General features: G+C 45.2%; 1 protein-coding gene across 1 annotated transcript; it reads right to left on the bottom strand.

Moving 5' to 3' along the window:
- Positions 1 to 211: 211 nt before the first annotated feature.
- On the bottom strand, positions 212 to 11,619 carry PBK (PDZ binding kinase). Its single transcript, XM_068142915.1, has 2 exons — positions 11,457 to 11,619; positions 212 to 650 (listed from the first exon to the last, which is right to left on the bottom strand). The coding sequence occupies exons 1-2, from the start codon at positions 11,617 to 11,619 to the stop codon at positions 445 to 447; spliced, it is 369 nt and encodes a 122-aa protein (XP_067999016.1). The 3' UTR covers positions 212 to 444.
- Positions 11,620 to 12,089: the final 470 nt, after the last annotated feature.

Here is a 12,089-nt window from a genome sequence, read left to right as displayed (position 1 = left end):
CCCCTGCATATCCTTCATTGCTTTGTAAATATAAAGCTCCACTGCTTTGCTAATTCAGCTTGTGAGTTTTTTTTTCCTTTCCCTTCAATTTTTTTTCCCTTTTACCTTACTAGGGGGAAGGGAGGAGGCTTCTTGGCCTTACCCTTCCAACCCACCACAGTCACATAGAAGACTGATGCTATTATCCCTCTTCACACCTAGTTTTGCCCTGTCAAGCAGCCCTGGAGTGAAGACCCTCTTCCCACTTGAAGAAAGGTGTCTCCTGTTTGCTGTCAGCCCTGGTGCTGTGTAGGTCATGCAGTGTAGGTCTGTGATAACATCCCTAGGCTCTGGATTTAATTAGACAGAACAGATTTCACATACTAAAAGGGTAAACAGTGGAGGAGTAGCCTTACTCCTCAAAGTTCAATCTCCAAACTCCCACACCAGGGAGGTCAGATACTTTTACTTCTGGGACAAGCTTGCTTCCAGGGCTTCCACAGTGCATGCGGCCGAGGGGCACTTCTTGGGGTCCTCAGTGTTGCAGACAGAGAAGAGGTCAATCATCTGCTGGTAGGACTGGTCCAGTTCCTCCATGTTGAGAGCTGGGCGGGTTCCCAGGGCTGCATAATATGCTTCCTCATCAAAGGAGTCTTCATCAAAGGATTCATCTGCACAAGGTGGTGGTGCAGGTGTTGGAAATCACATGGGGCATTGCTCTCTGGCTGCCCCTCACCCATCACAGAATGCTGCTTTCCCACCCCTCCCTTTAAAGGCCACCTAGTCCAACCCACCTTGCAGTCAGCAGGCACATCTTCAACTACAGCAGGTTGTTCAGAGCCCTAGCCCTGAAATAGTTCCAGGGCTGGGGCAACTACCAGACTTTCTGGGCAGCATTTAATCCACCAAGGCCTGCAGGGATGTGACCTTCCTGTCAGATTCATTATTCCTTTCTTAGCACTAACTACTGCTGCCTAGGCTACATCATGACTTTGACTTAAATCACTTAATTTGAATCCCAGCACGGTGGGGGTTGGAAGGGACCTCTGGAGATCTACTCCAAACACCACCACCCCCCACCCCACCCCCTGCTAAAGCAGGGTCACCCACAGCAGGTTTCCCAGCATCGCATTCCACGTAGGCTTGGAATCTCTCCACAACATCTCTGTGTAACCTGGTCCAGTACACCAACACCCTCACAGGAAAAGAAGCTTCTTACATTCATATGGAACCTCTGGGTTCCAGTCTGTGTCTGTTGTCCCTTGTCCTGTCATTAGCACCACAGAAACAACTCTGGTGCCATCCTCTTGGCCTTTAGATACTGATGATCATATCACTATGAAGCTGTATCTACCCCTGCTGAATGACAGCCTGCAGGGCTGGCTGGGAAAATACTCTGCAGGAAGAAGATTCTGAGAGCAGCAGAGTGGAAAAATCCCCTGGCTGCCTGGAGACCGAGTTAGTATTCAGTATTCAGTATCACTAAGGTTGGAAGAGACCTCAAAGATCATGAGTCCAACCTGTCACCACAGACCTCATGACTAGAGTAGGGAGGACACTACTGCCCACTGCAGGCTTGAACTCACAACCTTTCCATTAAGGGTCTTATGTGTTACAAACACAGCCTGTGGGTCTGTGCCAACCTGAAGGCTGGATGGAGCAAAAGACTTCCCATCACAGCCTGCAGGACTTTCAGCTTTGTGTCACCCCAGGGCACACATCTGCCCACAGGCAGTGCCTAGGAACCCCTGCCCATCCCCTCTTGTCGTAGGGTTGGGGGAAAGGCCGGGTCCTTTCCCCACCCTGTGAGTAGAGGGAAGAAAATTCAAAGGAAAAAAAAAAATGCACAGCCGGATTAGCAAAGGAATGTGTGCTGTATATTTACAAAGCAATTTAGGGAACGCAGGAAAATATATACAGAATTTACAGTATTTACAATATATACAGAAATATACAACAAAGTAGCACAGAAATGAGAGTTCCCTCCTCTACTACTGAGGGGGGTTCCCCACCCCTGCTCTAATGGGGCGACGGAGATAGGAATCAATATGGCTGACCAATGTGATCGAGTATTGTTCCTTTATTGTTCCAGTGTTGCAGGCCTATGGTGCAGGCCTGAGGTGCAGGCCTATGGAGCAGGCCTGTAGTGCAAGTATAGCATGGTAAAGTGTAGAAGAAACAGGAGACAGGAAAGGCAGAAGTGCGTAGCAAGGCAACTGCTACAACTTATATAAACTCGGAGAGCCTCGTTGGCATAGTTCCATTGGTTCCCTATGAGTGACCACACATTGCACTATTACAGATTATTGGTCCAACTACTAATGACACAACGAGGTTGTTGATGCAGGTGCATGTCCTGTTGTCCCAAGATAACTGTCCATGTTTATAGCTACCAGTGTCTTGTTTTAGTTACATGCTGCAGGCACAGCACTGTTTTGCTACACTGCTAGCTGGCTCTGCATTTATGCTGAGCATGGCCTACCACCATGTCAGGCTCTAGGCCTGCACTGCCAGATTGCTCACACTGCTCGTCGCTGGCATTGCCACAAATCCCCCTTTTTGTTTTTGTGAGCAATCTGGTCATGGGAGTTCTTCTCATCCCATACAAGATGCTACTGCAAACACAGAAGCAAGCAAGGTAAAGCTAAGCTGTGTAGCAAAAGCAAGAGTTCTGTAGTGCAGCATGTCTAACAGACTGATGTAACCCACACAAGGCACAAAGCTTAAGTTGAACTAGTTACAATGCTCTACAGAGTTGGCATAATACCTGGTCAAAGATAACAAACATTGTAAAGAAGAACTTAGATCTTAACAGTTCCGATCTTTACATTTCACTCCTCTTATTGACAGAGAAGACTTGATTATGCCTGAATGCATTGCACACAGAGATTGAGGCACAAATGCAATCCTTAGCACTGTCTTTTGCGATCTGCTTTAGGATTATGTTGCATCTTTATTTTCTCTAGGATGGTCAAAAATCATGAATTGTTTAATGGTAGCAAGATTTCTTTAATCTGTAAAGGTAGATCTGGCCAGGCTCTAGCTTCACAGACTGAAAACTTGCAGGCAAGCAGCAAGAGCAAAAAGAGCTTCATTGCTTTGCCCAATATAAAATTACACAGAATAATGTGTTTTTGCTCATCCTAGTAATTCTGATCTCTTAATGTTCACACAACAGTAAAGCAGTCACGACACTCAGTTATAAGTTAGATGCTTTCTGTTGACATCTTGGTTTATCGCGACAGTCGTTGAGGTCAGTGCTAAGCAGGTTTGCTGTCATTTTCATGACAGTTGTGCCATGTTCGTGCTGTCTTGTGGTGAGAGGGTTACAGCACATTGCAAAGTTGATGTTTCTAGGGTTACAACACTTTCTAGGGTTACAACATTTTCTAGGGTTACAGCATTTCTAGGGTTGATGTTTCTAGGGTTACAGCATTTCTAGGGTTGCCATGAGCTAATTTTTGCTATGGGGTATTCTCTCTTTTCCCCCTTTTTTTTTTTTTTTTTTTTTTTTTTGTTAATAATCTCTACTAAGCAAAATGTAAAGATGAAACTTTATCCTCTAGGATGTCTACATTCAGAGGCACACTTAGTTAACAAGAGAGAATACAAAGTTATCAAGCAACCACAATATTCAGTCCTAATTCACATGATGCTGTGGTACATTCTTCTGAGTGATGCTGTTTGATCCCAGATGATCATAGCAATTGTTGTGATCGATGTTCGACTGCATGGGAAATGCTGTGTCCTCGTGGTCTTGATTCTTCCGCCGTTGTTTGTTGCAATGATTGCAGTTAGCAGAAAAGAAGGCTCGAGGTGACCTGATCGTGGCCATCCAGTATCTGAAGAGAGCCTACAAGAATGCTGGGGAGGGACATCCTAGCATGTCAGGAGATGACAGGACTAGGGAGAATGGAACAAGGCTGGGGATGGGAAGATTCAGGCTGGATGTGAAGAAGAAATTCTTCACTGTGAAAGTGGTGAAGCCCTGGAATGGGTTGCCCAAGGAGATGGCCGAGGCCCCATGCCTGGAGGTGTTTAAGACCAGGCTGGACGAGGCTCTAGCCTGCCTGATCCAGTGTGAGATGTCCCTGCCCATGGCAGTGGTTGGAACTAAATGATCCTTGTGGTCCTTTCCAACCTTGACTCATTCCACGAGTCTATGATTCCACAGATTTTCTAACTAATTTTGAGTGTTTTTTGTTTGTTTTTAATGTGAGCTATTTTTAAATTTGTAATTAATTTTTTGCTTCATTTCTTTAATATTTTGAAATCTACTTTCAATAAATCTATTTCATTTTTGTTTGATTTCATTATATGGATTTATGGGGTTTTTTATTATTTTTTACATGTTTGCAATTGTTTTTATTTAATTTTTAATTTATTTTAATTTCAATTTTGATTTTGTAAATTATTTTTATAGTTTTTTCTTTTTAATTCTAACTTGAGTTGTTTCACGCTTTATGTTGAATGTATTTCTTTTATTTATTTTGTTTCTTTTTGCTATTTTATTTCATTTTTAGTTATTATTTTCTATTGTGAATTTATTATTTTGATATGTTTAATATTTTGACTTTTAATCTAGTTCTTTTGTTTAATCTTTAATTAATTTCAATTTTTGTTTTTAAATTTATTTCTATACTGTTTTAATGTGGTTTTTTCTTCATTGCATTTTATTATATATATTTTTTTTGTCTGCACTTTTTAATTATTTTTTGTTAACTTTTTTGTTTGGTAATTTTAATCTAATTTTGATATAATTTTATTCAATTAATTTTTGTTATTTTGTATTTTAATTTTTCTTTGTTCTTTAAATTTTTATTATTATAACTTACTTTTTGTAATTTTTAATTTATTTCTTTTTTACCTTCTTTATTATAATTTTTATTTTCTTATTGTAATTTTTTAATCTGTATTTTAATTTGTTATTCCAATCAATTTTTTCTTTCAATTTATTTTATTTTTGTAATTTCTATTTTTTCTTTTTATCTAGTGTTTAATCTTTTATTTTTTATCTTATATTCTTTATTGTAATTATTTTTTATTTTGCATGTTTGTTTTATTTAATATATTTTCTATTTTAATTTTGATTTTTACTTTTTTATTATATTTTTTAACCTTTTCTATCAATTCTTTTTTATTATCATTTTTCATTCTAATTTTCTCAATTTTTTCTTTGTATAATTTTTTGGTTGTTTTAATCTAGTAGTCTTGATAATCCTTATTTTCTTTTTTTTGCTAACAATTCTTATGTCTTTTTTTATTAATAGCTATTCTGTGTTAGTAATCTTTATGATTTTTCAATGTGTAATATTTGTTTTTAATATTTTATTTTTGTTGTTGGTTTTTTTTTTATTACTATTCTGTTATTTAGCACTCTGTTTTGTATCCAGAGTTTTTGTGCTTTTGTTATATATTTCTATGGTTTTTTTGTTTACCTTTTTTTTTTTCATTTTTTTGTATTTTTTGTATTTTTTTCTAGTCTATGTCTAAGAAGGAAATATAAAGACATTACCTTAGCTAAGGAATACTTTTTTTAAAATTAATACCTATTTACTACAAGTCTTAACTATATTACATGGAGCTCCTTTGAAATGCCATGGCACACAACTAAGAAGGTTCGAACCAAAAGAAATCTTACAATGTGAACTCATTACTAAGTACTTACACCTTACTACAATTACTATGTACTAGGTATCTGTAAAAACCAAATGCTTACCATTCATTATGCTTACCAGGAAAACTTAGCAAATATCTAAATAACAAATCTCTTAAGGACATTGCAATCAGAAATGAAGAAATTAGCACTGTAACTTTAAATCAGAGCAGAGCTTTGGTTGGCAAGAGTTGTACTAGAAAATCCTCCCTTTTCTGGGGGTGGGGGTAGGGGTGGGTGGCTAGCAAGGTGTGACCCAGTTGCTATTGTTTCTGTATTAGGGTCTTAACGACTTGCAGCCTATCATGTCTGAACGACCATTGTTCCACCCATACTGGATTATGTGTTTTCCATTTTAATTTCAGGGTTGGTTGCTGACTAGTAGCCACTACAAAGAAGGAACGGTAACAAGTTTTGCTCCTAGTTGACTTAAGGCATATCAGCCCAATAGAGCAACTGGAAGGGTTAGAATAAACCTTTATTAGAATAAACCAAACCAGCTTGGAAGAGACCTTCAAGATCATCGTGTCCAACCCATCAACCAATCCAACCCACCCAAACAGCTAACCCATGGCACCAAGCACCCCATCAAGTCTCCTTCTGAACACCTTCAATGATGGCGACTCCACCACCTCCCCGGGCAACCCATTCCATAGCGCAATCACTCTTTCTGTATAGAACTTCTTCCTGACATCCAACCTGAACCTCCCCTGGTGCAGCCTGAGACTGTGTCCTCTTGTTCTGGTACTGGGTGCCTGGGAGAAGAGACCATCATCCGCCTGTCTACAACCTCCCTTCAGGTAGTTGTAGAGAGTGATAAGGTCACCCCTGAGTCTCCTCTTCTCCAGGCTGAGCAATCCCAGCTCCCTCAGCCTCTCCTCATAGGGCTTGTGTTCCAAACCCCTCACCAACTTTGTTGCTCTTCTCTGGACTCGTTCCAGCAAGTCAACATCCTTCCTAAACTGAGGGGCCCAGAACTGGACACAGTACTCGAGGTGCGGCCTAACCAGTGCAGTATACAGGGGCAGAATGACCTCCCTGCTCCTGCTGGCCACACTGTTCCTGATGCAGGCCAGGATGCCATTGGCCCTCTTGGCTGCCTGGGCCCACTGCAGGCTCATGTTCAGCCTACCATCGACCAGTACCCCCAGGTCCCTCTCCTCCTGGCTGCTCTCCAGCCAATCTGTTTGTGGGGGCAACTCTTGTATAAGGTGTGAGTAGGTTGACTATCTGCTTAATCTGGTGGCCAGACTGAAGGATGAGGTTGCTAGCCTTAGAAATGTAGGAAAGAGATGAACCAGAGGAGGAAGGAGATGGACCAAAGGAGGAAAGAGATGACCCAGAGGAGGAAAGAGATGAATCAGAGTAAGCAGGCTCTGCAGGCTCCCCCAGCAGAGGCTGGTTATTCAAAAAGCAGAGGGGAATGGACGCAGGTTCCTCTCAAAAGATGCAAAGTTAAACCTCCTTGCCTCCCCTCACCTTCCCCGCTGCTCTTGGAAAACAGATATGGAGCACTGGAGATTGAGGGTGAGGTGGTCCTGATGCCGGAGGACACACCATCTGGGGTTCTCCCTGAGGTTAAACAGCCTGAGGTTAAACAGCCTTCCCCTGGCATCAGGACCTGTTCCCTCAAAAAAAAGAGGAGGGTAATTGTTATTGGTGATTCCCTTCTGAGGGGAATGGAGGGCCCTATATGTCGGCCTGACCCATCTCATAGGGAACTCTGTTGTCTGCCAGGAGCCCAAGTTAATGATGTTACCAGTAGGCTGCAGCCTGTAGACTGGTGCAGCCCTCAGACTACTATCCTTTACTAGTTACACAGTTAAGGAATGATGATGTTGCAACCAGAACTCCCAGGGCTATTAAAAATGACTTCAGGGCCCTGGGAGACCTGGTTGAGGGGTCAGGGGCACAAATAATTTTTTCATCAATACCCATAGTTGCAGGAGGGAATACCATAAGAAACAGGTCAGCAGCTATAGTTAACAAGTGGCTTAGAGGCTGGTGCAGTCAAAAGAATTTTGGGTTTTTTGATCTTGGGAAACTTTCTACTGCACCTGGCCAGCTGTTAAGAGATGGAGTACATCTGTCCCAGAGAAGGGGAAAGGTCACAGTATATGAGAATGGCCTGTCCCCCAAAGGTAAAAAGATCCTGGGAACGGAATTGGCAGGTCTCATCGACAGGGCTTTAAACTAGTTTAGAAGCGGGAAGGGGCTGAAACTAGCCCACTAAGGCAAGAGTCTGGAGCGACAAGCTAGAGTCGGAGGTGAAACCAGCAGCCCAGCTGAAGTGCATGTACACTAATGCACGAAGCATGGGTAACAAACAAGAGGAGCTGGAAGCCTTGTTGCAGCAGGAAAGTTATGATGTAGTTGCCATCACAGAGATGTGGTGGGACAACTCACATGACTGGAGTGCTGCAATTGATGGCTACAGGCTCTTCAGGAGAGACAGGCAAGGAAGAAGGGGTGGAGGATTGGCCCTGTACATCAGGAAGGCACTAGATGCCATTGAGCTGGAGATCAGGGACCAGCAGGTTGAGTGCTTGTGGGTAAGAATTAGAGGGAAGACCAGTAGGGCAGACACCCTGGTTGGAGTCTGCTATAGACCACCCAACCAGGAGGAAGATGTTGATGAAGCATTCTATAGGCAGCTTAAGGATGTCTCAAGATCACCTGACCTTGTTCTCATGGGGGACTTCAGCCTGCCTGACATCTGCTGGGATCTCAACACAGCAGAGAGGAGACAGTCTAGGAGGTTCTTAGAATGCATGGAGGACAGCTTCTTATCTCAGGTGCTGCGTGAGCCTACCAGGGGCAAGGCTATGCTTGACCTCCTCTTCACCAACAGGGAAGGCCTGGTGGGTGATGTGGTGGTCGAAGGGTGTTTGGGGGCCAGTGACCACGAGATAATTGAATTTTCAGATTTTGGTCAAGCTAAGAGGGGTAGCAAGAAGACCTCCACTCTGGACTTCCGGAGGGTAGACTTCAGGCTACTCAAGGAAATAATTCAGAGGGTTCCTTGGGATAAAGCCCTTAAAAACAAAGGGGTCTGGGAGAGCTGGACCTGCTTCAAGGAAGAATTGTTGAAGGTGCAGGAACAGGCTGTGCCAATGTGCCGGAAGATGAGCCGCCGGGGCAGACGGCCAGCCTGGACGGTTAATGAACTTTTAATGGAACTAAGGGAAAAAGAGAGGGTGTATCACCTTTGGAAGAGAGGGGAGGCAACCCACGGAATGTTTAAGGATGTTGCTAGGTCTTGCAGGAAGAAAATTAGGGAGGCAAAAGCACACTTGGAGCTTAAACTGGCCTCTACTGTGAAGGACAACAAAAAGTCCTTCTATAAATATATTAATAGCAAGAGGAAGGGCAAGGACAACCTCCACTCCTTGGTTGACATGGAGGGAAATGTTGTAACAAAGGATGAGGAAAAGGCAGAGATACTTAACACCTTCTTTGCCTCAATTTTTACTAGCAGGACAGAATGTCTTCCAGACAGCTGGCCTGCAGAGCTGGCAGAAGGAGCCAGGGAGCAGCATAGTTTTCCTCTGTTCCAGAATGGGGTAGTTGGTGATCTGCTCATCCGCTTGGATCCCCACAAGTCCATGGGACCAGATGGGATCCATCCTAGGGTGCTGAAAGAGCTGGCAGAGGAGCTGGCCAAGCCACTATCCATCATTTTCCAGCAGTCCTGGCTCACTGGAGAGGTCCCAGAGGACTGGAAGCTGGCCAACGTGGTGCCCATCCAAAAGAAGGGCCGGTTGGATGAGCCAGGGAATTATAGGCCTGTCAGCCTGACCTCAGTGCCAGGCAAGATCATGGAACAAGTCATCCTGAGTGCAATCATACAGCACTTACCGGATGGCCAATGGATCAGGCCTAGCCAGCATGGATTTAGGAAGGGCAGGTCCTGCCTGACCAACCTGATCTCCTTCTATGATCAGGTGACCCGCCTGGTGGATGTGGGGAGGCCTGTGGACCTCAGCAAGGCCTTTGACACCGTCCCCCATAGCAAACTCCTGGCCAAGCTGTCAGCCCATGGCTTGGACGGGAGCACACTGCGATGGGTTAGGAAGTGGCTGGAGGGCCAAGCCCAGAGAGTGGTGGTGAATGGTGCCACATCCAGCTGGCAGCCAGTCACTAGTGGTGTGCCCCAAGGATCAGTGCTGGGCCCCATGCTCTTTAATATCTTTATTGATGATCTGGATGAGGGCATTGAGTCCATCATCAGTAAATTTGCTGACGACACCAAGCTGGGGGCAAGAGTTGATCTGCTGGAGGGTAGAGAGGCTCTGCAGAGAGACCTCGACAGGCTGGACAGATGGGCAGAGTCCAACGGCATGAGATTTAACACATCCAAGTGCCGGGTTCTGCACATTGGCCACAACAACCCCATGCAGAGCTACAGGCTGGGGTCAGAGTGGCTGGAGAGCAGCCAGGCAGAGAGGGACCTGGGGGTACTGGTCGATGGTAGGCTGAACATGAGTCTGCAGTGTGCCCAGGCAGCCAAGAGGGTCAATGGCATCCTGGCCTGCATCAAAAACAGTGTGGCCAGCAGGAGCAGGGAGGTCATTCTGCCCCTGTACACTGCACTGGTTAGGCCACACCTCGAGTACTGTGTCCAGTTCTGGGCCCCTCAGTTTAGGAAGGATGTTGACTTGCTGGAACAAGTCCAGAGAAAGGCAATGAAGTTGGTGAGGGGCTTGGAACACAAGCCCTATGAAGAAAGACTGAGGGAGCTGGGATTGCTTAGCCTGGAGAAGAGGAGACTCAGGGGTGACCTTATCACTCTCTACAACTACCTGAAGGGAGGTTGTAGACAGGCGGATGATGGTCTCTTCTCCCAGGCAGCCAGTACCAGAACAAGAGGACACAGTCTCAGGCTGCACCAGGGGAGGTTCAGGTTGGATGTTAGGAAGAAGTTCTATACAGAAAGAGTGATTGCCCATTGGAATGGGCTGCCCAAGGAGGTGGTGGATTCGCCGTCATTGGAGGTGTTCAGGAGGAGACTTGATGAGGTGCTTGGTGCTATGGGTTAATTGTTTGGGTGGGTTGGTCGATGGGTTGGACGCGATGATCTTGAAGGTCTCTTCCAACCTGGTTGGGTTTATTCTTTATTCTTACTCTTATTCTTTATTTCCCAGAGCAAGGTGGGGGTTGGAGCAAGGTGGGGGTTGGTCTCTTCTCCCAAAGAACAAGCAACAGGAGAAGAGGAAAAGGCCTGAAGTTGTGCCACGGGATGTTTAGGTTGGACATGAGAAAATTTATTCCCCCAAATTGTTGTCAAGTTCTAGAACAGGCTGCCCAGGGCAGTGGTGGAGTCCCCATCCCTGGAGGGATTGAAAAGCTTTGTAGATGTGGTGCTGAGGATCCTGGCACCCTGGTTTAGTGGTGGCCTGGCAGTGCTGGGTTAATGGTTTCACTTGATGACCTTAAAGGTCTTTTCTCACCTGAACCACTGTGTGATTCTGTGAGAAATCCCCACTTGGATTTGGGCAGGAGATGCCCAAAATCTCAACTGCAGGTGTTTGGCTGCTGGGATACAGCTCCAGCACCCTTGGCACAAGCACAACACGATTCCTTTAGCTTTTCTGTCCCAGAAGACACAGGACAAGAGGGAGCAGGCAGTAACTGGAACCCAGGAGGTTCCATCTGAAGATGAGGAGAAACTTCTTTCCTGGGAGCGAGCTGGAGCCCTGCAATAGGCCACCTCAAGTCTTCTCCTGGACCATTTCAAGGAAATGGCATCACATTAAGAGTACCAAGAGAGGAAAGCATTTCTAGGAGCAGAAATGCTCAGCAGCAAGGGCTAGAGACAAACCTTCATCCTCGGGGCAGTTGCTGAAGTGGAGGTGGGGCACAGAGAGGGTCATCATCTCCCAGAGGGTCAGCCCAAAAGTGAAGATATCAGCCTTGTCTGTGATCACGCCGTCCTCCTGCAGAGCCTCTGGGGGCTTCCAGGCCTCTGTGCCTATGTAGCACATCTCTGGGTCGCTCACTGCAAGCAGTGTGGCTCAGGGTGTCTGCTGGGACTTGGGAGTCACCCTGACACAATGAAGAAGTGAGAAATTACCTATGTTTTACCCAAGTTCTTCCCTCCTCCTGCTTAAGTTCTGCTGAGGTGACAGCACTCAGAGGGCAACTTCCCCAGATCAAGGGCATGGGGATGAAGCAAATCCAACCTTCATCCTCAAAAAGGCTCTGTCAGCCTCCACCACACAGCCTTCCTGTTTTCTTTACTCCAGCCCAAACTTAGAGGACACAGTCTCAAACTGCACCAGGGGAAGTTTAGGCTGGAGGTGAGGAGAAAGTTCTTCACAGAGAGAGTTGTTAGCCTTTGGAATGTGCTGCCCAGGGAGGTGGTGGAGTCACCATCCCTGGAGGTGTTCAAGAGGGGATTGGATGTGGCACTTGGTGCCATGGTTTATTGGTCATGAGGTGTTGGGTGACAGGT

This window comes from Melanerpes formicivorus, unplaced genomic scaffold (assembly GCF_026170545.1).
Source record: "Melanerpes formicivorus ecotype bairdi unplaced genomic scaffold, bMelFor1.0.p_v2 SCAF_9, whole genome shotgun sequence".
NCBI lineage: Eukaryota > Metazoa > Chordata > Aves > Piciformes > Picidae > Melanerpes > Melanerpes formicivorus.
This window is presented reverse-complemented; position numbering and strand designations above follow the sequence as displayed.